Raw genomic sequence first — 22014 nt, forward strand, 5'->3', positions numbered from 1 at the left:
ATGAAAAAGTCTTTACTTACAAAACTGAACTATATTTCTCTGCCACAAGTTATAGTTTTAAAATCACGATACTTATTCAATAAGATAAATACAGAATACGGAAGTAAAAATGCAGCTGGATGATCAATAAGTTCGCTAAAAATGTGTACACACAAAAACAAAGAGCACGTAGACATGACAGCTATCCTTTGAGCATAGATACTACCTATGGTCGAAGCAGCTGTCCCGAAGCTAAAAAGATAAAAACGTAATTTTTACGCAATATAAATCGATACTTTCGATTTTCGTAGCGTGACAGATCAATTTTAACCTAATAACAAATGATGTACTTCAATGACTGAAGTAAAAAGTACATAAATTGTTAACGATACGAGATGAAAACAAAATTCAAAAGATCTTCATTCCCAAAACTCAAAAATGCGGACATTAGCAGAAATTACAAAAATGTCTGCGGACGCTACATTAAACGTCAAAAATGAGGGCATGTCCGCGCAACTGCGGACGTCTGGTAATCCTACTTCGGAGACAGGTTCAAGTTTGAAAGGCAGACTGGATCTTCAGTAGCAAAGCTACTACACAATCAGTTGCTTGATGAAAAATATTTTAGCACACCATCTACTTCCTTCCGAATCCACAAGGTTTCTGAAGCCAGCGAGAGAAGGAAATTGGACACAGAGTACCATAGCCATACGCATTATATTAGATCACTCAAAAATTATCGTAGTACTTGTCGCCTCCTCGATATATTTTTCTTAGTAATGGCCATTTTTGGAATTCTCGTCTTTCCTTTTTATTTTATTTTCATTTTCTCTTTCACTTTTTACTGTTATTAATTCCCTCTTATTACTAACTTTTTCTAGTATTTCGTGGAGGGCAGTTTTATTGGAAAGTCAGTAATGGCATAACGTAATTTCTTTGAGGAAGCAAGTGCACAGCAACGCCTACTGTTGGGATGAGCGTCCCCAGAAGGGCACCAGACTCTGATACAGTTTGAGCTCACGAGATCATATGTATTGATCAATTACTTCAAAAAATAGCAGTACAAATGTATATCTTTTTTGCGTAGCTTGTTTTGAAAATGTCATATAAAAACGACCATTTTAGTTAGCTACGTGATGGGGCATCAACAAAGATAAACAAATGAAAAAGTCCATGGTCTAGTGGCAAGCGTACACAGTCTCTCTGACAGCAAGTTTCTTCCACTCGACGATCTTCAGGCGAAAAACAACATTTGGGTTTGAGTTGATGCCCTCATCAAAGGTGTTGTCCAGACTTCACAATTGATCTAGAATAGCAGTGATGCAGGCACTACTGTAAGAACGTACTGGACTTTGTATAGCGAGATATGCGGCCAAGTTGTCTGAGACAAACATATCTGGCAAAAAGATGTCGCTATACATAGTCTAGCGCCTCAGATGACGGGAGAGTAAATGAATTGGGTTTACTCAGACCAAGAAGATTTACACATAAAAATGAATTGTAATTTGCATTAATTGTATACATTCATAGAAAAAACTGAGCAAGTAATTATACAGGCTTTAACATGTACAACAAAATATCGCAACGGCGACGCTGACCTGATTTCGGTGGAGGGCGAAAAGTCTTCGCAGCCACCGACGTTCTTCAGCGCTGAGAGCATATTTATATACAGGTTATCGATTCCTAAAATGTTCAGTATAGCAGAAGGAAAACAAGGGTTGCATCTTCGAGCGAGAAGCTGCACAGGGAATCTCTACGTGAGACACCCAAAATCAACTGTCTGTATGGTAGCAAGCCACCTGCAGGCACACTGGGTATGTGTCCATTGCCTCTATGACAATAGGTAGCTTCCTTTCCATATAAAACTGGAGCAGCACAAGAAAAATAGGAGTTTAATTCTCAGGACAAGATTCTCGTAGGAGCATTGGGCATCTCTAGCTTACAGCCAAATGTCCATGTTCACGAAGACAGTAGTTCTCCTTAAAATAAAGTTGGGTGCAGGAATATCAAAACTGGAGCATCGTCTTCCGGTGAGAAAATACATAGGCGTTTTTCAAGTGAGATGCCCATAAAGTAACATCTGCGTGATAGTAAACTTCTTGTATGTCCACCAGGCTAGCTGCAAACTATATGACAGTAGGTGTCTCCCATTCGAAGTAACGCTGTGTGCAAGGTCAATAAATACGAGTTTTTCTTCAAGGTTTCTGTTCATGAGAAGCCGAGAACACAGTCGCGAGACAGCAAGCCTTCTCAACGTCCAATGGGTAGCTTGTAGGCTAGTGGCAGGTACCACTGGCCCCTATAACAATAGGTATCTTTATTTCGATGTGTAATTGGATGTCGTACAAGAAAAATTGGAGTTTCGCCTTCAGGCGAGAATTGTACATCTGTGTGGTACGTGGGCTCTTGTAGACGCATTGGGGAGGGCATAGCCTGGGGTCAAGTATTCTTGGTCTCGAAGATAACGGTTCTCTTCCATTCGAAGCAGATCTGGTTGCAGCATCCAGATAAGAGGAGTTTCATCTTCAGAAAAAAAACTGTAAGAATCACAGAACTGACTGTGGTATTAAGCTAATTGCAAATGGACTGGGATGCCTGTACCCTAGTGACAATTGTCCAGCAGTTCTTTTCCATTCGACACACAGCTGATTGCAGGATCAACGAAATGGGAGTTTCGTCTTCAAGGGAGACACTGCACAGAAGTTCAGTAGATGAGAAGTCCGGAACCGACTGTTTGTGTTGTAGCAAGCCTAGTGACACGTGTCCATGGTCTCTATGACAGTGGGTCTCTTCCAGGCGAAGAGGAAGAAGCCGAGGCAGTCGCCGACCAGGATCGCGAAGCACAGCCAGACGTTCATGGTCATGAAGATGAGCATGAGTGCGTAGGAGAGCAGCAGCTGGAGCGCCTGCAGCACGGTCTGGATGAGGTGCAGCCGATCGAGCATGCCGCTGGCCCTGCGCACCGACACGGTGGACCGACTCCTGGGTAGCGCATCTGCGTCGGCGGCGCCATCTACGGGTAGGAGCGGCAGTGCCCCGCGCTCCGGGCCCGAGGCTGCCGTCACGCTCCGCCAGAAGAGATATTCGCGGTAGTACTTGAGGCCCTCGAACACAGCTGCCAGCAGCGCCGTGCCCAACACCGACGCCACCAAGCTGGTCGGCGAGTCGATGACCCACCACGAGAAGAGCACCGTCTCGCTGTAGCCCCCGTGCATCACCATCGAGTGCATCGAGCCCCCGTGGTGCCCCTGGTGGCCTGCCCCATGGTGGCTTGCGCCGTGGTCGCCCTCTGTCGATGCCGGCGAGGGGGTGGTCTCGTCGCCACCTTGGTGGTGGTTGTGGTGGTGGTGATGGTGGTGCTCGAGATCCAGGTGATGCGACATCGGCTGCTCCTTGACACACCTGCGACAACATGCCAAACCAAACGCGTCCCACTGGCCATCTCTCATGCACTCAACAGTCACAACAAAACTGTCGTATCATAAGCTAAGAGAATCCCATCCTTCACAAGTAAATGGTGGAGCAAGAAGGGGTCATTTTGCATTGCAGTCGGGGGAAAGGTACTAGCGGAGGTGGTTTGTCTTTGCCTTCCTTAGACTTGTTATGGAATTCACAACAGCTTGTAGGCATGTGAGCCGCGTCCTACGCTGCAGCCTGAACGACCAATGAATACCTACTTACCATATTAAGGACTAAGAACTCTTTTGTAAGTACGAGGGTCTTTCGCAAAGTAAATATACACCATACGCCAGAGGAACAGAAGAGCTTTCGCGAGCAAGTTGGCAAGACTGGTGTTAACCTTGAACCGTTAGCTTTCTCCTCGCGGTCGTTCGGCCGTTGAACGTTGCTCCTGGTTGGAGTAGGTCGTGTTTAAAATGGCTGCGCCGATTCAGAATTCCGCCAAATACGAAGTGCGCTCCGTCATACGTTTTCTTCAGGCAAAAGGTCAGCGACCAGCGGATATTCACCAAGAAATTGTTTCTGTTTATGGGAACATTATGAATCGACAAAATATAACGAAATGGTGTCGTCATTTCTCTGAATGTAGAAACGATGTTCATGACGAACGAAGAACAGGTCGGCCATCTGTGATCTTTGATGCCCTTCTTCGGAGAATGGAGGAAGCACTTCGTGCGAAAAGACGTCTCACATTGAAAGAATTGCATGAGATCATACCGGACGTGTCAATGACAACTCTTTATGACGTTGTGACCGTCAAGTTAGGATACAGGAAATTGTGTGCGCGCTGCGTTCCAAAACTGTTAACGGAAGAACACAAAACGAAAAGGATGGGCTTTGCACTCGACTTTCTCAAACGCTATGCTGAAGCAGGTGATGAGTTCCTTGATCACATTGTGACAGGTGACGAGACGTGGGTTTATCACCATACACCTGCATCAAACCAGTCTCAGGACTGAAGACCACAATAACAACAACAACAACAACAACAACAACAACCTGAATCCAAGCAACAATCAATGCAATGGCGCCATTCGAACTCACCAAAAGCCAAGAAATGCAAAACGTCGATTTCAGCGAAGAAAATCATGGCTTCTGTTTTTTGGGACAGACAAGGCATTCTTCTGTTGGAATTTATGCCTCCTGGAACGACAATTAATGTTGCTGCATATTGCCAGACTGTGAAACTCTTCGAAGGGCAATTCAAAACAAACGCAGGGGAATGCTGACAAGTGGGGTCCGCTTGCTTCATGACAACGCTCGGCCTCACACAGCGCTCGTAACCAAAGCACTACTCAAACAATTCAAATGGGACGTATTGGACCATCCAACATACAGCCCGGACCTTGCGCCCACCGACTTCCATGTCTTCCGTTACCTGAAGTCACATCTTGGTGGAAAATCATTCCACGACGATGAAGAGATCAAAGATGGAGTTGAAATGTGGTTCCGACAACAGGCGGCAACCTTCTATGACTGTGGGATACAAAAGCTTGTGCACGGACTTAACAAAAATAACAAATAATCCAGTTAATAAGATGTAACTGACGTTTTCTAAATAAATGTTCCATTTAAGGACTGCGAGCCATTGTAGCTTTACTTTTCGAAATGCTCTCGTACCTATCTAGTAAGTATAGGGCCAAAGAGCTACTCTTCCTGTGCCACTATACTGTTCTCTGACTATTTGTTTCCCTTCGACTAAGCCTCCAATGGATGTGTAGCCATAGGATGTAAGACAGCAAAGATAGAAAGAACCATAGTACCACTCAGGTGACAATGTCTAATGTAGTGATGGTTCGAAAACAGACGAAGTTGGTGGGGGCCAGCGTACACAGGATGCACCTCAACCAGAGAGTGCAGTCTCTCTAGGTAAGCTGGCTACAGTATTCCAGGCAAAGAGATCCGTTATTAGAGAGTGCACATGGCAGAATCTGCTCAAGTGTTACAAGGATAGTAGCATCTACATTCAATCAGTCAGCCATCACCTCTGAAATCTCTATCCACCCATGCAAGGAGATCAAAGAATGTTGCAAAACCCTATGAAGCCCGTGTGAGGCTAGGGGAAAGAAAAAGGGTGAATGTACTGTGGTCCCTGGTCACTCAAGGATTAGTGGTAACGAACGAGCTAAAGGACTGGTCAGGGCAGGGGTGATGACTCCACCTGTTGGACTGGTTCCTGTCTTAACCAACAGGAGGCAGCATTTAGAATACTGCACTAAAACCCAAAAATCAAAACATTGCAAACTTATGATCTCGAAACCATGTTTAATAAGAAGTTCTGCAATTCTAGACTTGAACAGGAAGCAGTTAAACTCATGTTAGAGTTAATGACTGGAAATTGGAACTTCAAGAAACATCTGTACACGATGGGAACAGAGACAGACTATTTAGTAAAGGAGACGAAATTGCACCAATGCGAAGCACTGTAAGCCGAAAGACAAAATATTTTGGTCATTAATTCCTGAAGATATTTTGGCTGACAGAGATTTAGTAAACAAAATCCTACTACTCTTTAATGGTACTGATAGGCTTTTCTAGAATGACAGGTGGAGGCACCATACAGTAAACTCAGTTTCAGTGTGGGTGACAGGGGGCCAGGACCACTGTTGTTTTGCCTCACTGGATAAATCAAATCAAATCAAAACTCCAGTGGATATCTTGTTTGATGTCGACTCAGTCACGCTTCCGGTCTCTGCTTTCAGTTGCTCAGTTATACCTTTTTGTTAAATTCTACACCCCTTTCAGTTTATTTACAAATGACCCCCATTACTGGGCTTGATTTCCACATTACTTTCAAAAATTTTTCTGTGGTGCAGTCATGAGACAGATGAAGCTTTGTCGCTGGGACTTGGTTACTGGTGTTGCGTATTGTACGAGGCACTACCTTCGTTCCCTGATAGTGGAGACCTCATGGCATCATCATAGTATTAGTGTCGTGTGGATGAATGAGGTTACTGTTTGTGTACTGTTAGTACGAAATAATGAAAGAGAGAGAGTAAAATCCAGTGCCGACTCATAGCCCCCTCATTTTGAATAGCAGCAGGAGGCTTCCATGCTTAAAACCCATCAGATGCATGGATCACCATCCATAGTGTCACATGCCCTGACTCCTTGACGTTCTCCACGAAATTTAGGAATTTAGCTCTGGACACTGGCGCAAATGCAGTGGTTAGCACACTCGACTCGCATTCGGGAGGACGACGGTTCAATCCCGTCTCCGGCCATCCTGATTTAGGTTTTCCATGATTTCCCTAAATCGCTTCATGCAAATGCCGGGATGGTTCCTTTGAAAGGGCACGGCCGATTTCCTTTCCCAAACTTCCCTCACCCGAGCTTGCGCTCCGCCTCTAATGACCTCGTTGTCGACGGGACGAAAAATCAAAAATGGTTCAAATGGCTCTGAGCACTATGGGACTTAACATCTGTGGTCATCAGTTCCCTAGAACTTAGAACTACTTAAACCTAACTAACCCAAGGACATCACACACATCCACGCCCGAAGCAGGACTCGAACCCGCGACCGTAGCGGTCGCGCGGTTCCGGACTGAGCGCCTAGAACCGCTAGACCACCGCGGCCGGCTCGACGGGACGTTAAACACTAATCTCCTCCTCCTCTCCTCCTCCACTGGCGCAAAGTCCTGTGGTCATGAGCTGTATGCCGCTACATCTCCTCCCTAAATGGCTACTATAATCATGAAAACCTAAATCAGAATGGCCATACTTTCCTTAAAGTAGTAATGCACTGCTTGACATAGAAGTGAAACATATATTAGAAGACTTACTCAGACATGACTGTATCTTCGTACACGTACACTGCATCACGAGATACAGAAATGATTACAGCTGGAGTATTCTCTGTGACAGGTACAGTGACCACCAGAGAGCACTAGTGTTGTTACCAGACCTAGTGGGCATTTAAGGAGCGTGTACAGCGTCAGATGTTGAATGATCACTGAAAGGACACACATATGTAACATACTTGAGTGAGACAGTGTTATCACCACCTGGCAGAGCCTCAATGTGGACCTCCACTTGGCCAGCTGGTCGAATCGCGCATAATCCAGATTCGTGGGCCATTCGGATGTGACAGTCGCCCGACGCCGGACTGCACGGGAACGTGGGGCAGACATTCTCGTCGTCAAAGATTCCGGTCGGCCAGGTCTGACCACCACAAAGGAGAATTGTCGTATTGTGCATCAAGAACACGGCAAGCCCTTCACATCTGCGCCTCCCATCCCAGAACTGCAAGCTTGATGTTGACTCACATGTGCAGCACGTTCTCCAGAACTCTTAAAAAAACTAAACACCTCCCGAAAAACTATTCCACACAGAGAAAAAACGACCAACACACTGATGTGTGTATACACTCCTGGAAATTGAAATAAGAACACCGTGAATTCATTGTCCCAGGAAGGGGAAACTTTATTGACACATTCCTGGGGTCAGATACATCACATGATCACACGGACAGAACCACAGGCACATAGACACAGGCAACAGAGCATGCACAATGTCGGCACTAGTACAGTGTATATCCACCTTTCGCAGCAATGCAGGCTGCTATTCTCCCATGGAGACGATCGTAGAGATGCTGGATGTAGTCCTGTGGAACGGCTTGCCATGCCATTTCCACCTGGCGCCTCAGTTGGACCAGCGTTCGTGCTGGACGTGCAGACCGCGTGAGACGACGCTTCATCCAGTCCCAAACATGCTCAATGGGGGACAGATCCGGAGATCTTGCTGGCCAGGGTAGTTGACTTACACCTTCTAGAGCACGTTGGGTGGCACGGGATACATGCGGACGTGCATTGTCCTGTTGGAACAGCAAGTTCCCTTGCCGGTCTAGGAATTGTAGAACGATGGGTTCGATGACGGTTTGGATGTACCGTGCACTATTCAGTGTCCCCTCGACGATCACCAGTGGTGTACGGCCAGTGTAGGAGATCGCTCCCCACACCATGATGCCGGGTGTTGGCCCTGTGTGCCTCGGTCGTATGCAGTCCTGATTGTGGCGCTCACCTGCACGGCGCCAAACACGCATACGACCATCATTGGCACCAAGGCAGAAGCGACTCTCATCGCTGAAGACGACACGTCTCCATTCGTCCCTCCATTCACGCCTGTCGCGACACCACTGGAGGCGGGCTGTACGATGTTGGGGCGTGAGCGGAAGACGGCCTAACGGTGTGCGGGACCGTAGCCCAGCTTCATGGAGACGGTTGCGAATGCTCCTCGCCGATACTCCAGGAGCAACAGTGTCCCTAATTTGCTGGGAAGTGGCGGTGCGGTCCCCTACGGCACTGCGTAGGATCCTACGGTCTTGGCGTGCATCCATGCGTCGCTGCGGTCCGGTCCCAGGTCGACGGGCACGTGCACCTTCCGCCGACCACTGGCGACAACATCGATGTACTGTGGAGACCTCACGCCCCACGTGTTGAGCAATTCGGCGGTACGTCCACCCGGCCTCCCGCATGCCCACTATACGCCCTCGCTCAAAGTCCGTCAACTGCACATACGGTTCACGTCCACGCTGTCGCGGCATGCTACCAGTGTTAAAGACTGCGATGGAGCTCCGTATGCCACGGCAAACTGGCTGACACTGACGGCGGCGGTGCACAAATGCTGCGCAGCTAGCGCCATTCGACGGCCAACACCGCGGTTCCTGGTGTGTCCGCTGTGCCGTGCGTGTGATCATTGCTTGTACAGCCCTCTCGCAGTGTCCGGAGCAAGTATGGCGGGTCTGACACACCGGTGTCAATGTGTTCTTTTTTCCATTTCCAGGAGTGTATATTAAGATAGCATGCATAAAAATATCTGCACTTATACCTCGTACACCACGTATACTAACAAAAACTCCGTCCGAACAGGCCATGGAAGGCACAACGGTGCCGACTGGCCGCCGTGTCATTCTCAGCCCACAGGCGTCACTGGATGCGAATATGGAGGGGCATATGGTCAGCACACCGCTCACCGGCCGTAGGTAAGTTTACGAGACCGGAGCCGCTACTTCACAATCAAGTAGCTCCTCAGTTTGACTCACAAGAGCTGAGTGCACCCCGCGTGCCAACAGCGCTCGGCATACCGGATGGTCACCCATCCAAGTGCTAGCCCAGTCCGACAGCGCTTAACTCAGGTGATCTGACGGGAACCGTGTTACCACTGCGGCAAGGCCGTTGGCCCCAGAACTCTTCCCGACAGAAAATATGTGGAACTAGCTCTGACGGCAACTCTGTCACAGTTTCGATATCCACATTATCACGTATCAGGTAGTCTATTGTTGTGCCCCAGCTTGGTTCAGGAGAGGACAGAATGGCTTAATGACACCCTTACCAACCGAATCAGTGCATGCATCCTGGCCAGAGGGGGTGGAACGTCACATTGGTAAGTGGGCTCATACAGTCAAGTCCTTTGTAAATTTGACTCGATTTTGAAATCACGGAGATAACATCACATATCCTCTCAACCTGTGAAGCTTCATTTCGCTCCCTCTTCCCCTTCTGGATGCTTCAGTTTCTTTTCAGAAAGAGTATGTTGTTTCCTAGCCTAATGGCTTTTTAAATCAATTATTATCCAGTCTGCACGTCAATTCGGAATGGGCGCTCCGGCATCAATTTTACCGCATGAGACTGCCGCAGCATGAGGTTCCTGACGCAGGGAGGAAGCAACAGGACTTGCGTCACTACACAACTAACTCAGTAACAAGCGTCAAAATGTGGCTGCTAGTCGTTACAAAATTTTTAGGAATACTGTAGCAAATAGGGTTGATTCACGTTAATCAATAAATTATTTACGGTGCTGACCGTGGGGTGATTATGACAACAATTAAAGGTGGGCTCTGCACTGTACTCCGAATCACGTAGACGACGATAGCAAACGTTTATCGACCTAACTAAAGAAAAGAGCACTTCACTGTGCATTCTACCATCACAACGCCTTCTAACTGTTTAGTTTCCCCTATCACTTCCACAGAGACGTACAGGGACTGAAAGCAGATAGCTGCAGCCCACCTCAAAGCCCACAGTACGAACGCAAAATCAGTCAATTCATTTTACGACAGCTGGACAGCGGAGGTGTTTTCAACTGAAAGGTCTGCATCAGAACATAGAGCGGTACACAAAGAAACTTCTCAATAGTGGTTCAAATGGCTCTGAGCACTATGGGACTTAACATCTATGGTCATCAGTCCCCTAGAACTTAGAACTACTTAAACCTAACTAACCTAAGGACAGCACACAACACCCAGCCATCACGAGGCAGAGAAAATCCCTGACCCCGCCGGGAATCGAACCCGGGAACCCGGGCGTGGGAAGCGAGAACGCTACCGCACGACCACGAGATGCGGGCTTCTCAATAGTGGCTTTCATGCCTAGTGAGACATTATTCTATTAATATTCATTTTTATCTGGAAATGAACGTACATGTTGGGGAGAGGTGCACAGCCTACGAAATACCACTTTTACGCTTCCCCTACGACATCGATGACATTGTCAGTCATCCGAGAGGCGCTTCTACCGTACTTACTTGTACACGAAACGAAATATGACCTATACTCGCAACTGCTTTGGCTGTGGGATGCCAAATTTCTGCAAGGCCCAACGCCTACATGCAGAGCTAGTTACTTTATTAAAAAAACAGGAACCTTCCTCCTCCTGAATAACATTGCGCTGACAAATTTTGTATCTTGACGGCTACTAACATTCATCTAAAATAGGTAATTCGCAGAGTCGCCGAAAACTAAATGTGCCTGCCACAATCATGGCAAAAAATTCAGAGAAACGTAGTTTTGTAAATCAGGGATATAGAGTTACTGGACTTATCCAATAATTTTCTGTACAAAAACCAATTATAAAGTATTTCTGCCCTTGCAGCTGCTGCACTTCCTTTGTCCTGCACTTGTTATTTCTCTCCCGTCGCCTATCCAAATGCGGCCCTCTCATCCCTCTTCCTCACAAAATATTACACAGACGCTGCACGGCGAACGATAATGAAAATACGATATGACAACATTGAAGCTTTCGGGAAGAGACAAGAGTAAACCCAGGCCGTTTGATGTTTGGTAACGTTAACGGTTTAAGTTACAATGGCTGCACACATCAGTGGTCAGAATAACGTACTCACTTTTAACACCAGGCTGTTACAACCTCATCGCTCGCTACACTGGAAGCAGGCACCTGAAAAAAAGAAACAAAGTCAGGCTGTACGGTCTGCACAGATTTTTTTGTTTTTCTTTAATGGAATTTTTATGTTGTTCATGCTAATTAAGGCCTTAGAAGTAAGTTATTTTTCTAAGCGAAAAGCGATTCTGGTAGCTGGAGTTGGAGGTTTCTGTTAATCCTACCTTTTGAGTTTCCCCGACACATTTCTTCATTTCTAACCAACGAATGAAACGCCAATTTTCATACACATAGCTATAAAATTATTTTAATATAAGGAAATTTTTTCTTCTCTCCCTAGGGGTTGAATTTCCAAAAACTCTGAAACATGTATTTTATTTATTTCTAAACGAGCAGTTAAATACCAGTTTTCATAAATGTAGCTTTAAAAATGTTTCAGTAGCTCTTTGATAATGACTTACTTTAAAAAAAAACTTTCACCTACTATGATACCCCATTAATAATTTACTTTCCAAAAAAACACCGAAACATCTATTTTTTTTTAAATTTCTGACCGAGAAACCAAATATGAACTCCCGTAGTTCTACCTTCAAAATTGCCTTGATAGCAACATATTTCCAAATAGCCTTTCATCCTCTATTTCACTCCATTAGAACTGGAATTCCGGACAATCCCTTCGTAAACCATGCTTCCAGTACAAGGTCATCACCCACTCCAAATTTCAAGTTTAGCAGTTTCGGCTGGGAGACGATGAGTCAGTGAATCAATCAGGCCCTTATTTCATCCACTTACGGGTTGAAATTCCCAAAACAGTGAAACGCGTACGATTTCACTACCAACTGAGAAGCCAGATACCACTTTTCATAGATTTAGCTTTAAAATGAAATATTTCACTCATCGTTTCACTTCTGTTTCATCCCCTTAGGGAGTGAAGTTCCAAAAACACTTAAACACGTATTTTTTTTCATTTCTTACCGAAAATCTAAATACAAATCTTCTTATGTTTAGCTTAGAAAAAGCTTTCACAATGATATATTTTCATCTCCTGTTTGCCCCTGGGGGGAAGCAAGCCAGCTAAAGTGAGGCGCCGTTTCAGGGGTGTACTTGACCCTGACTCATATTTATGGATGATAATGCGCGACCGCCTCGAACTGAGCAGGCGGAGGAGCTTTCGAAACGAAAGGATACTTGGCGAATTAACTGGCCTGCCCATTCCTCCGACTGAAATCCCATGGAGCACATGTGAGACACGTGCGCTGACCGGCAGCACGTCCAAACGCACCAACACCATCCAGCAATTGCCAACCGCCCTGGTGGAGGAATAGAACAGGAACTGTTTACCAACCTTGCGGCCAGCATGGGAGTACGTTGCAGAGCATACAATGCGATCCAAGATGATCAGACGCCCTATTATGAACCGTCTCCCGCCGTTGTAATGTCCAGGGGACCATCATGAATCACGGTGACTTCAGTGTAATTGCTGTCTTTGAATAAATGTGTCATTACTGTTCGTCTCGTGACGAAGGGTTTTCACCGAACTGCAAGGGTCTACTAACCAGATGTACACTGCATCTGCATACAATCTATCACAGTAAATTTATAGAGAGAAGAAAACCTTTAGAATGCGAATCTCTAAGCGGAGAAAGATATTTTAGAAGCAAACCAGGAACTTTATGTGGCCATTGACACAAAGACAATGACCAGACTCTAGGGAACACACACTACATACGCACGTTGCAATGTGCCTACATTCTGCTGCCTTTCGGGGGCATAACTGATAATAAAAGACGCCTAATGTTGCCGGGGAACGTCAGCAAACATTGTCTCTAACAAAAGTTGTTGCCCCTTTCCCCATGACATGATCTACCACTCCTAGGTAATAAAAAAGTCTAGTAAAAATCTCTCTAAAAAGCGGCACTTAAGAACTATGAGCACAGTTCATCTTTTTTCAGAGACATCTCTTGTTCTGAACGCTCTTTGCTTTCCAATTTTGAGAAATGGTACAATGGACCAAAACAAGAAAGAAATGTCCAGTAAACATGGGCTCTAAAAAGCATACCTTAGTAGCTATTAGCACTAGTTCCTTTTCAATATTTAAAAAACAGTTGTTGCCTAGTGAACAAGTGCTCATGGTTCTTGAGGTATTAATTTTAGAACCGATGTTTGTTGAACATTTTTTCTTTGTTTTGGCCATTATAAGTCCTCTCAAAATATGGAAAGCAAAGTGCTTGCAGTAAAAGAGACGCGTTTCACACTATTGAACATGAACAAGTCCACATAGCTCTTACAGTATGTATTTTAGAGCCAATGTTTATTGAACTCTTTTCCTCGTTTTAGTCCATCGATGGAGCTCTGGTTCACCCTGTTTATACAGGGTGATTTTGCGAAATGGGGCGAACTGAAGGAAACGGGCCCTGAGACGATAAAAGAACAAGAAAGGTTCTATGGACATATGGCCACAAATGCATTCCAAGGGTGGTACACCCACTGACGGTGGAGATACAAGATCTTTCACAGAGTAGGTCTCAACGATCGAAAGTACACATGAGAACATGCAAGGCAAGCGGGAATGTTCTATTTGTCCTGGTGTTCTAGTTCCACATTCAAGAGGCTATCGATGTTGTGACTGACGACTCCACGCTCTCACATCTGTACAAGAGGGTGAAGTAGATGCCCCGTAGAACCAATATTTGAACGCGCCTCCATCATGGATAACATTACAGCCCTCTTGAGTGTTGAGTGTGAAGGGTCCAGAAAAATATAGACACTCTCTGACAGCCAATAGCAATGGGACAAAATGGCGTAACGTTACAAATTCTTGCAAAGGAGGGGGGGGAGGGGAATGTTATTTTTTATTTTGTGTGTTCAAAGTGACTCCCATCAGCAGTGGAACAACGTCGATGCCGCTAACTGTTGATCAGACTACGGCTGACAGTGTTGCCAATGCGATAGCCACAAAGGACGCCTCGATGGTTAGTGTGGCTGGCTTCTGTCGCTAAACTTCGGTTTTCAATGTCCCCCATGGACAGAAGTCGAGACGTATAAGGTCTGGAGACCGTGGTAGGTACTTCAGCTCCTCTTCGACCTCTCCATCGCCCAGATAGATTTCCATCCAATTATGCTCTGACATCTCTATGGTAGTGAGGCGGAGCGTCATCCTGTTGTAGGTAAAATCTTGCATTTCTAAACACCTCTTGGATGACAGGTAAAATCGATGTTTGCAGCGTATAAAGATACATCTCACCAGTTACAGTACCTTCACAGAAGAATGAGCCAATCAAATTGCGCGATGACAGACCACAGCACACATTAACACCCAGCAGATTAACATGTTTGTCCACATAAACGTGAGGATTTTCAGGAGCGCAGAATACGCAGTTGTGGCGGTTTACAGCACCGTTCAGTTTGAATTGCGTCTTGTCAAACTATATAACCATCCCCGCAAACCGTTCATTCTCACGAAGCATGCCTTCAAACCACTCGCAGTACTCCATCCTTTAATCCCGGCCGTCCTCATTCAAACCGTGTAGCGATCTTGGAATGTACACTTTCCATTTTGGAGCCTTCAAAATTCGTCGTACGCTTGATTGCCTTACGCCGCTTTCACGTGCACCCTGCTTCGCAGATTTCTGAGGTGACCTAGTAAAATATCAGAACACAGCAGCGCTGTAAGCTGGACATCTTGATGTTTTTGGTCGGCCAAACCTTTCCTTATGCATATCCTGAACACGGCCGTCGGCTTCAAATTTATCCTGAAAATGATAAATAGTGGTACATGTTGTTGGTTGAGTTCCATACACACTCCGCCATTGCTGTTGCTCCGCCACCATTCTTTTATACTTACAGTACCACTTCAATACAGCCATATGCTGCTCATACAACAATCTTACTTCATTCATTGGTGCACTGTGACCTGCTGGAAATCGCGCGCCTTAAGATCTGTTGAGAAAACAGTGGAATACGCTACCAAGCAAAACTGCAACGATGTCAATTTGTTCCAAAGATCTTAACAACCAAAGAGCGTCTACATTTTTCTGGACCCTCTGTATATTTATGTAGGATGTCTGTCAGTCGTCAGGTGCATTTTCTCTGGTGTTTTAGCAGATACTTGCAGTTTCGTTCCTGCGTTGTGTAGCTGGAGTCATTCCAATAAATAGTGCTCATCGCGTCTTTCATGCGACGCCCACTGTCGAGAGAAAGTGTCGGTTTCCTTCTCGTTAGAAACAGAAGGGTTTTTAAAGAAGAATTTTATGTGCCTGTTCGATAGATTAGTCCAGATTAGTCTAGTCCGATAAGTATTAACAGGAACAGTAAAACTCGAAAAATAACCAGCGCTCCAGCAGGATACTGGCCGCTAGTGCCAAGCATGCCGCGCTACTGGGTCACTGCTGAGCTGCTGTTTATTCTTCGCGCTTTACTGTCCCTGTTAATACATATCGATAAAACAAATAATGGAACTAGAGCACTTTGGGTGCGCTCTATCGAATGGGCATGTAAAGTTCCAATTTAAAAATAAATTTGTTTGTAATGGGAAACAAACCGCCACTTTCTGCTGACAGTAGGCATTGCATGAAATACATGATGAGCAGTAATAACAGGGCTATCAGCTAAACAGTGCAAAAATGAAACTGTAGATTTCTACTTTCACAACAGACAAAATACACATGACGACTCTTGGTAGAAACACCCCGTAGACAGGTTGATTAGCTGCCCCTACTGATGAATTTTATGCAACCTGCATTGCCTTCAGATGTCTTGCAGATGATTTTCGTGTTCTGTTGCTCGCTATGCACAAACTGTTACTCCTACAGAAAAAATGAACAGGACATTTTTTTGCAGGAAATGTAATGTAGTTAAATTTTGTACTGAGATATGTTTCTACAAGAGGCCGCTGTTTTTGAATTATTCAAGAAAAACGTGCCAACTCGTTTTTCTTGAATAACTGGAAAACTGTAGTCTCCAGCAAAAACCTATCCCAGTACATAATTTAATTACATTAAATTTCCTACAAAAGGGCCCTGTTCACTTCTATGTAGAAGTATTGTATTTGTACCGTATTGTATGTTAACCGACGGCCTACAAACGACGGAGAGGCTCCGTCCCCGCCGCAGTGGTCCACAACCCCACGACGACTACCGCAGTCCACTTCACCCCTACGCCGCCCCACACCGAACCACTCTTTCAGGGTGGTTGTGCGGTTCGGCCCCCGGGTGGACCCCCCCCCCCCCCCCCAAGGGAACGTCTCACACCAGACGAGTGTAGCCGTTATGTTTGCGTGGTAGAGTAATAGTGGTGTACGCGTACGTGGAGAACTTGTTTGCGCAGCAATCGCCGACATAGGCTATGGCGGAATAAGGGTAATCAGCCCGAATTCGCTGAGGCAGATGGAAAACCGCCTAAAAACCATCCACAGACTGGCTGGCTCAACGGACCTCGACAAAAGTCCGCCGGGCGGATTCATGCCGGGGACCAGGCGCTCCTTCCCAATCTGGAAAGCCGTGCGTTAGACTGCACGGCTAACAGGGCGGGCTATGTAGAAGTAATAGTGTGTGCACATCAAGAGAGAGAATATGAAAATTTCGCATACCGTTTTTGGAAGTGCTGCAGGTTGCATGAAACCCATCCGTACGGGTGGCTGAATCACCTTATATATTGCGCAGGAACCAATGCGCTGGCAGCAGTTTCCGATTTCCACATGAACTCCAGCCCTTTCCTCAGGCATTGGCAGGTGGCATATCAGTTTTAGCTAAACTAGGCGATTTAGAAGCGGACTTTGTAAAAAAAAAATTCAACTGTTCCTCCAGTTAGCTTTTACGACTAGAGTTTGCTCAAAGAACTAGGCTCGAACGAAGTTTGAAACTTTAGAAAGTAGTGGCATCAATTGTGATACTGTATCATGACATCAGCACAGCATTTAATTAATGCAGTTTGGGTAATTACGGAGAAGTACATTCAGAATTGACTTTTCCTGATGAAGGATGACTGCATTTATCAGGCTATGTAAACTCGCAGAACTATCGACGCTGGAGTTCAGAAAAAAACCTTATAAGTTACAGCAACAGCATCTGTATAATGTGCAAGAACATAGGTGTGGTGTGCAAACATGAATTATTGGTCAGATCACTTTGTGCCAAACCGAAAACTGTCTTTTTTTAAAATCTAATACACTATGTGTTGCTCGAATTTGCGTTACCTTAATGCCTTTTGGTGCTCTTTTCGCGGTCTCTTTACTAATCGAACTGTTGCTACTTACTATCGTCCGCCATCGTCTTAGTTTTAAGGTCTCCAGTTCGCGGATGTAGATCCTGAACATGTGTTGCACGCCCTACTAGGGGAAATATTTTGCTACACATAATATGCTTGTTTGCAACGTCATCTTCAACAGTAGTTGCTATAATCAGTTGTTACTGGCTTTTCCGTCTGAAGCCTCAGCAATTAAAGAGTATTTTGCACACAAAGCGTTTCAATTTTTTTATATATACATCTTTTCTGGTCATTCTGGAAATAAAGATAAATAATATGTCTCTACAAAAATGGTACAAATGGCTCTGAGCACTATGGGACTTAACATCTGAGGTCAGCAGTCCCCTAGACTTAGAACTACTTAAACCTAACTAACCTAAGGACATCACACACACCCACGCCCGAGGCCGGATTCGAACCTGCGACCGTAGCAGCAGCGCCTAGAATCGCACGGCCACAACGGCCGGCTATTTTCGTATTTACAGATCAGGAACAGTATTTCCTTATAAAATTAGCATACAATTTATTCATCGTGGTTTTGCCTCTTGGTTACATATTCTGCAAACCACTGCTTTTTTCTTCGTTGCTAGTGACATTCAGGTCGCAAGTAACTCAGCTGCACATTCGCGCTTTTTTTTTTTCGTCCACTGCTTCTTACGCTGAATTTGTGTTTTTGCCGCTTTACCTCGCTTGGCGAGAGATCTGTACTGTAGTTTCAAGTGTTCCGCATTCAGCACAATGTTTATGTTTGCTCATTTGTTTGTGTGCAGATTGTGAGCGTTTCCGCCATCTTGGAGTGCTACTTTTTATTGGAGGGAGGGGAGAGAGAAAAAGAGAGAGACGGTATTAGACTGGAACTGGTATGGAGTGGCAGAAGAGATGTGGTGACGGAGATAAGAGATCTGACATATTTACAAAACCTGTAAAAACGTTATAAAACATTTTATTGTCTAAATCGCGATAACACATTACTTCCCATTTGATTTCTAGTTTCGACTGCTAGAAATCCGTCTTCAGATCTGTAAGAAAACAAACAGAACATTCCCTGTAAGTTCAAATTAATTTCACATTCTATAAGAACAAACATTATTTCAAAGTAATAAACGTTAAATAGTGAAAGCAGCGACAAAAATGCTGGGGAAAACTATACCTGGAAGAAAATACATTGAAATACAAACGTGGTGGTGGACAGATGAAGTCAAGTAAGCAACAAAGGAGAAAAAGATGGTGTACAAGACTTGGTGGAATTCACGACTTGACACTGATCTCCAGAAATATCGCAACCTGAAATCAGCAACAAAAAGAGCAGTAGCTGCAGCAAAAGTCCAGTATTACCAGACACTGTATGACCAGCTTGACACACCATCGGGAGAAAACAACATTTACCGTCTTGCTAAGTCACGTCACCGTTCAAATCAGGACATTAGACACGTCATGCATATCAAGGGAGCCGACGCCAAACTGCTAAGAGATAAACAATCTATACTCCAGCGTTGGACAGACTACTTTCATAACATCCACCAATTACTGGTCCTGATCCTACCTTAGGACCCGTCTCCTCAATTACACCTGAGAAAGTAATGCTTGCCATCAGCAAGATGAAAAATTGAAAAGTAACTTGCCCAGATGACCTACCAGCGGAAACCTGGAAAATGCTCGGAAAGCCTGTTTCAAAATTCCTTGCCTCACTCTTCAACCGAATCATCGCCGAAAAACAACTCCGACAAGCATGGACAACTAGCATAACAGTTCCAGTCTGGAATGGAAAAGGAGACGTGAACGATTGCTCGACTTATCGCCCTATTCGACTCCTCTGTCATACTTTAAAGATCTTTGAACTCGTACTAGATAGCAGACACAGAAGTATTGTCTCTGTAACACCAAACCAGTGTGGCTTTGTTAAGGGATGCACCACCATCGATGCTATCTATGCCACACGCCTTTTGATGGAAAAACACAGAGAGAGACAGAAGAGTGTACAAATGGCATTTCTAGACCTAGAAAAGGATTTCGATCGTATCCCACACGATCTTATTTGGCGAGCTCTTCGTTGCCATGGCGTCCCTGAAGAGTATGTAAGCTGGGTGCAGTTCTTGTACCGTAATTCCACTAGTGCTGTTCGGAGTCCTGCTGGAATTTCTCCGCCCTTCGATATCACTGTGGGTGTTCATCAGGGTTCTGCCCTTTCACCATTGCTATTCATCCTTTGCATGGATACGGCAACAGCTGACATACAGACTTCACATCCCTGGGCCCTTCTTTATGCAGATGATGTGGCACTTGCCGACCAAGCCCGCCCTGGTTTAAACGTGGAAGGACAGACTGGCTGAAAATGGACTGCACCTCAATGTCCAGAAGACAGAGTACCTAGAATGCGGCTCCCAAACCAGAGGTACCATACGTATCGGCGAAGAAGACCTGCAGAAGACCATGCATTTTAAGTACCTAGGGTCTGTCCTCACCTCAGACTGCGACACAACTCTTGATACTCGGATGAGGGTGAATGCAGCTTGGATCAAGTGGAGACAGGTCAATGGCGTCCTCTGCAATAAAAAGATGCCTCAGTATGTAAAGGTAAAAGTATAAGACCTGAGTGTCGCTCTATGACGAAACAACGGGAGCAAATGTTACACACCATGGAGATGAAGATGCTTCGATGGTCCATGGGGCTGAAACAATGTGACCACGTAAAAAATACAGAATTCCGGCAAAGGTTTGGTGTCGCGCCGATCGCCGACAAAGTGAGGGAAGTCCGTCTCCGCTGGTACGACCACGTCAAGAGAAAGCAAGACAACTCAGTCGCAAAAACAGCGCTCCACATCAACCCAGGAGGAACAAGACCACCAGGAAGACCGGCAAAGCGATGGACTGACAACGTCAGGGGAGACATGCACGATGTTGGCTTAAGACCAGAAGATGTCAACGACAGGGAGAAATGGAGGAGGTGTAACAAAACAGAAGACCCCGCAAGTCGGGATTAATGCTTGGAAAGAGAGTGAAAGCATACCGTTCATGTTAGAGATTCTGCATTTATGTACGTCCTACACCGTTGGTTAAAACTTCATAGCCGAAAGTGTTTCTCGGAACAACGCAAATAAATGGAGAATATCTACCAGGTGATATGATCCATTACCAATTAGTAAGACATACATTATTTAAATAGATGTTTGAGAGCAAAAATACACATTAAGACACGCAAAAGATAGGCACCAGAAAGAAATTATCCGAAAAGGACGGAAATTGGTAGACGTGATGCAGATGTACAGAAGACCAAATTATTACAATTTCAGAAAAACTGGATGATAAATGATAAAGAGCTTCACAAATTGAGCAAGTCAATAACGCGTTGGTCCACCTTCGGCCCTTATGCAAGCAGTTATTGAGCTTGGCACTGACAGAGTTACTGGAGGTTCTCCTGAGGAATATCGTGCCAAACTCTGTCCAACTGGTGCGCCCGATCGTTAAAATCCTAGCTAGTTGAAGAACTCTGCCCATAATGCTCCAAACATTCTCAATTGGAGAGAGACCGGCGATTTTGCTAGTCCAGGTACCGTTTGGCAAGCACGAAAACATATGCGTGCAGCCATATTGTTGAAATGTAAGCCCAGGAAGGCTTGTCACCATCACGGGCAACAAAATGGGGCATAGAATATCGTCGACGTACTGCTGTGCTGTAGGCTGCCGCGATAGTGGATCAAAGGGGTCCTGTTACGAAAAGAAAAGGCAATCCAGACAGTCGGGCCGTATCGCGGGCGATAATGAAGGTGATGTCCCACCGCTGTCTGGGGCGCGCCTCCAGACATACGAAAAATTACCTTCCAGTAAAAGTAGAACTCTAAACCAATTTTGTTTCCGTAGATTCAGCATTGCACTTTGTAATCTAGTTGTTGGATGCTTGGCTCATTGATGAGCATAGTGCTACTTCTTTATTATTATTGTGCTCCAACACCTATTTCAAAAACGTATATCTTACAAACTGTCCGTATCACTTGCGAGGTATTTTCCATTTATTTGCACAGTTCCGAGAAATAGTTTCAAATGAGGGCGTTGTAGCCTACAGTATACGTAAACACGGAGTCTCTAGCATGGGTGGTATGTTTTCACCACTTAATACTTATTACTTTGAAATTATGTTGTCATTTTCACAGATCTGAAGATGGCTGACTAGCTTCTGAAACTAGTTATCAATTGTAAACCAATATATTATTCCTATTAAGAC

At 45.2% G+C, this 22014-nt stretch overlaps 2 protein-coding genes and 1 pseudogene across 2 annotated transcripts in view; 1 reads left to right on the forward strand and 2 right to left on the reverse strand.

The window, feature by feature from the left end:
- Positions 1-1508: 1508 nt before the first annotated feature.
- LOC126101628 (high affinity copper uptake protein 1-like) overlaps positions 1509-22014 on the reverse strand; it is an 848466-nt gene continuing 827960 nt past the window's right edge. The window contains exons 4-5 of the mRNA XM_049912311.1: positions 11557-11609; positions 1509-3381 (exon numbers count right to left, since the gene is read on the reverse strand). Of these exons, the coding sequence (XP_049768268.1) occupies positions 2730-3362 (633 nt within the window). The 5' untranslated portion in view covers positions 3363-3381; positions 11557-11609 and the 3' untranslated portion in view covers positions 1509-2729. The remainder of the gene's footprint in view (positions 3382-11556; positions 11610-22014) is intronic.
- Positions 9500-9616, reverse strand: LOC126102291 (5S ribosomal RNA; annotated as a pseudogene).
- Positions 20432-20776, forward strand: LOC126101456 (uncharacterized). The gene has a single exon (XM_049912109.1). The coding sequence runs from the start codon at positions 20432-20434 to the stop codon at positions 20774-20776; it is 345 nt and encodes a 114-aa protein (XP_049768066.1).

Source organism: Schistocerca cancellata, chromosome 9 (genome assembly GCF_023864275.1).
Source record: "Schistocerca cancellata isolate TAMUIC-IGC-003103 chromosome 9, iqSchCanc2.1, whole genome shotgun sequence".
In the NCBI taxonomy this organism is placed as follows: domain Eukaryota; kingdom Metazoa; phylum Arthropoda; class Insecta; order Orthoptera; family Acrididae; genus Schistocerca; species Schistocerca cancellata.